Below are 3133 nucleotides of genomic sequence, written 5' to 3'. Positions count from 1 at the left end.
ATTTCTTTAAAATGTTGTATCATTGACATGTTCTATTGAGAATAAGACCTTTAATTTTTAATGTTAACACTAGTAACGATGGCCTCAAAACCAAATAACACAAACAAAAATTCCAAAAAAACAACTTCGGTTACTTATTCCACATGGTATCAAGATCGAGACGTAACACAACACATACACTTGTCTCTTAGATCACTAAATAGCATACATTCTCTTTGTCAAAACCCCAGAAAAATCCATCAATCCTGATTGTCTCGTTCTTGCCATTGACTCTCTCCTCGCACTTCTTACATTCGAAGCCTCGATCCTATGCCTAATGACCCAATAACACATAGTCCCAATTGTCGTGAGCATTATCGTCGCACCAAACACCGTTACTCCAACCGCTAGCCACCTCTCGTCCTCACCAACGACCACAAATGCTAACGCCAAAAACGCTACCGATATCAAAACGCACGCTAGCCACATCAGCTTATTTATGATAGCCATCATATTCTTTTTCGCCTTGTGCTCAATCGCGACCACCGAGGTTTGAACCACGACAACCCCTAAAGATATAAAAAGAGCGATGGAATCAAATATAAAGAAAATCGCAAACGCGGGGTTATCCGCGATGTTAGCTTCTCCAAGAGATTGTCCCGGAGTGAGGGAACTCTGTTCGTCAGCGTATTGTCCCGGCACGGTGAAAATGGCTGCAAACGCGACTGTGGCGATTAGAACTGCTACGACAGTGGTGGAGTTAATGGCATTGTCGAGACCCTCGACGTGCATTTTGTTTATGCGTTTGGCGATTCCCTGAACGCGTTTCCTAGTCTCTCGAGCGTGTTCTAGCTGGTCGTGAACCTCGTGTTTGATGTCGCTCACCGTTTGTTTGAGCTCACGCGCCGGGTTTGGCCGAGTAGTGTTGTTGATGGACTTAGCTGAGGGAACGCCACGGGTTTTGAGAACCGCGGCTATCTTGGGATGGCCGATTTTCTCGGCTGTGTCGAGAGGCGTTTCTCCAGCTCTGTTTATCGCTTTTGTGCTCGTCTCGTTGTTCTCTAGAAGCAACTCCACTATCTACAGCGACAATAAAATCTCAATAAATTATGTTATTACAATAACACAAATCATTGACATGTTAACATGCAAGAACGTACGTACCTTAATGCGACCTTTCCTAGTAGCAACATGTAACGCAGTGTTCCCTTTAGAATCAACCATATTCAACGAGGACCGGTGCCCTTTCATTAGCTCAACCACAACATCAAGGTTTTGTCCTTTCACCGCCATGTGAAGTGGCGTCTGACCTTTTTTATCGGTCCTTGTCGCCGTGTCCGGCTCAACAGCCACTATCGCTTTCACTACTTCCGTATGACCGTTCCTTGCCGCTGAGTGTAAAGCCGTTTTGCCGTTACTCTTTGCGATCGCCGCTAGGCTACTCCCTGCGGCTTCTAGAAGATACTCCACGACCTCCACGTGTCCCTGAGCTGCCGCCGTGTGTAGAGCCGTCGTGTTTGATAAGTCCACTGTCATTGCTAGCTCCGGATGTTCCTCCATTAGTATTCTCAAAACCTCTATCAACATAAAAAAGGTTTCAACTTCCATCAAGTAAATATATAAATAAAATCTTGACCCAAAAAGATTAAACAAAACTACTATGTTAGATTAGTAGTAGAACAAAACTGTCAAAGATTAAATAGCAAAAACACGTTGGTTAAATAGAGCTTCAACATAATGATCATAAAACTTTAAAAACTAGTATTGTTATTGTAGCTTAATAAGTGATATTTTGTGGTTACATTTTTGTATCACATTCAAAACATTGAAAAGTGTAGCTATAATGAACAATGTTTTCAAAACGTGAGAACCAAAAATTGCATACCTAATTCGCCTTGTTTAGCAGCAATGTGGAAAGGATCGAACCCATTTCTAGCTTTGGTCTCTGCATCATCTAAATCATAGTACTTGATGAGCTCTGCAACCACCTCTGCGTCTCCATACTCTGCCGCAACATAAAGCGCGGTCTCACCGCATTGGTTCTGTTTCTGCAACAACTCTCTTAGTTCCTCCTCTGATTCAATATGATCACTCAGAATCTTCTTCACCGCAGAGAAATCTCCGCGTCTTACAGCTGAGTGGAGCGGCGAATCTTCACGTTTTCCGGTAAACTGCTTCGACATTGTCTTCTTAACAACGGTTGGCTTCGCAGCCACCGGTGTCGATGTCGAGGTTGATGCTTCTTCCTCCATTAGATAAATATATTGGATACCAACAAAAGATTCCTAGATCAAATGGGATCAAGAAAACGTTTAAACATATGTTGATCTATACGTAATATCTAACAACGGGTAAAGCTTACTTGCCCAAGAAGTCTTCTCGTGGTATCATATGATCAAGAATTAACAAGACCTTTCACGACATGACTTTTTAAAGTTGCAGAATCATTGATCGGGTCCAGTTAATTTGGATCCAAATCTACGCATCAGAAATTCAAGAGGTTGTTCTGAAATTCCAAAGGTAAAGAACTTTTCTGTTCTGTTTTATCTCCCTTAGCTTCTCTTCTATATTAAGAAAGCTTTATAACAGAAACACTAAGGCAAAAAATCTTAAACGTTGATTAATATCTATTTACAGATGGCATCGTCTTAAAAATTCACACCTTGATCTCGTCTCAAATTGTAGAGACAGTTGCAGAATCGTCAGTTACACATATCCAACTATATAATATGTTTTCATGAAGACCAAAAAAAAAAGCAGCCTCTATTCAGTCGCCTGGTAAATCTTCCTTATGTCGAACACCTCCTCGTCACAGGGGGACACTCTAGGACCTTATAGCTGCAGCCTCACGAACCATCAACTCTACAAAACGCATTTCAGGCCTCGCAAGTACATGTGGATCGATGCACAGCCTGGCAGGCTAAAATAATCTGATTAAACCTTCAACCGGGAACCTGTTAGCTAAAGCAACATCAATAACCAGAGGAGTATATTCTTTTCTGCTCCATACTGGCATTACCTGCAAAAACAGAACATCCGTAAAAAATAACTTACAAAACAGAAACCCATACCCATTTGTCATTTTAGTATAATGTCTCTAAGATTAATTCGACCACCTTTGTTCGAACAATGGAATCTATATGTATGAAGCTTC

General features: G+C 41.5%; 1 protein-coding gene across 1 annotated transcript; it reads right to left on the bottom strand.

The window, feature by feature from the left end:
- Window positions 1-195: 195 nt before the first annotated feature.
- On the bottom strand, window positions 196-2231 carry LOC108845543 (ankyrin repeat-containing protein At5g02620). Its single transcript, XM_018618735.2, has 3 exons — window positions 1865-2231; window positions 1144-1556; window positions 196-1059 (listed from the first exon to the last, which is right to left on the bottom strand). The coding sequence occupies exons 1-3, from the start codon at window positions 2229-2231 to the stop codon at window positions 196-198; spliced, it is 1644 nt and encodes a 547-aa protein (XP_018474237.2).
- Between the last annotated feature and the right edge of the window lie 902 nt (window positions 2232-3133).

The sequence above is a fragment of the Raphanus sativus genome, unplaced genomic scaffold (assembly GCF_000801105.2).
Source record: "Raphanus sativus cultivar WK10039 unplaced genomic scaffold, ASM80110v3 Scaffold0968, whole genome shotgun sequence".
NCBI classification, from domain to species: Eukaryota; Viridiplantae; Streptophyta; class Magnoliopsida; order Brassicales; family Brassicaceae; genus Raphanus; species Raphanus sativus.
This window is presented reverse-complemented; position numbering and strand designations above follow the sequence as displayed.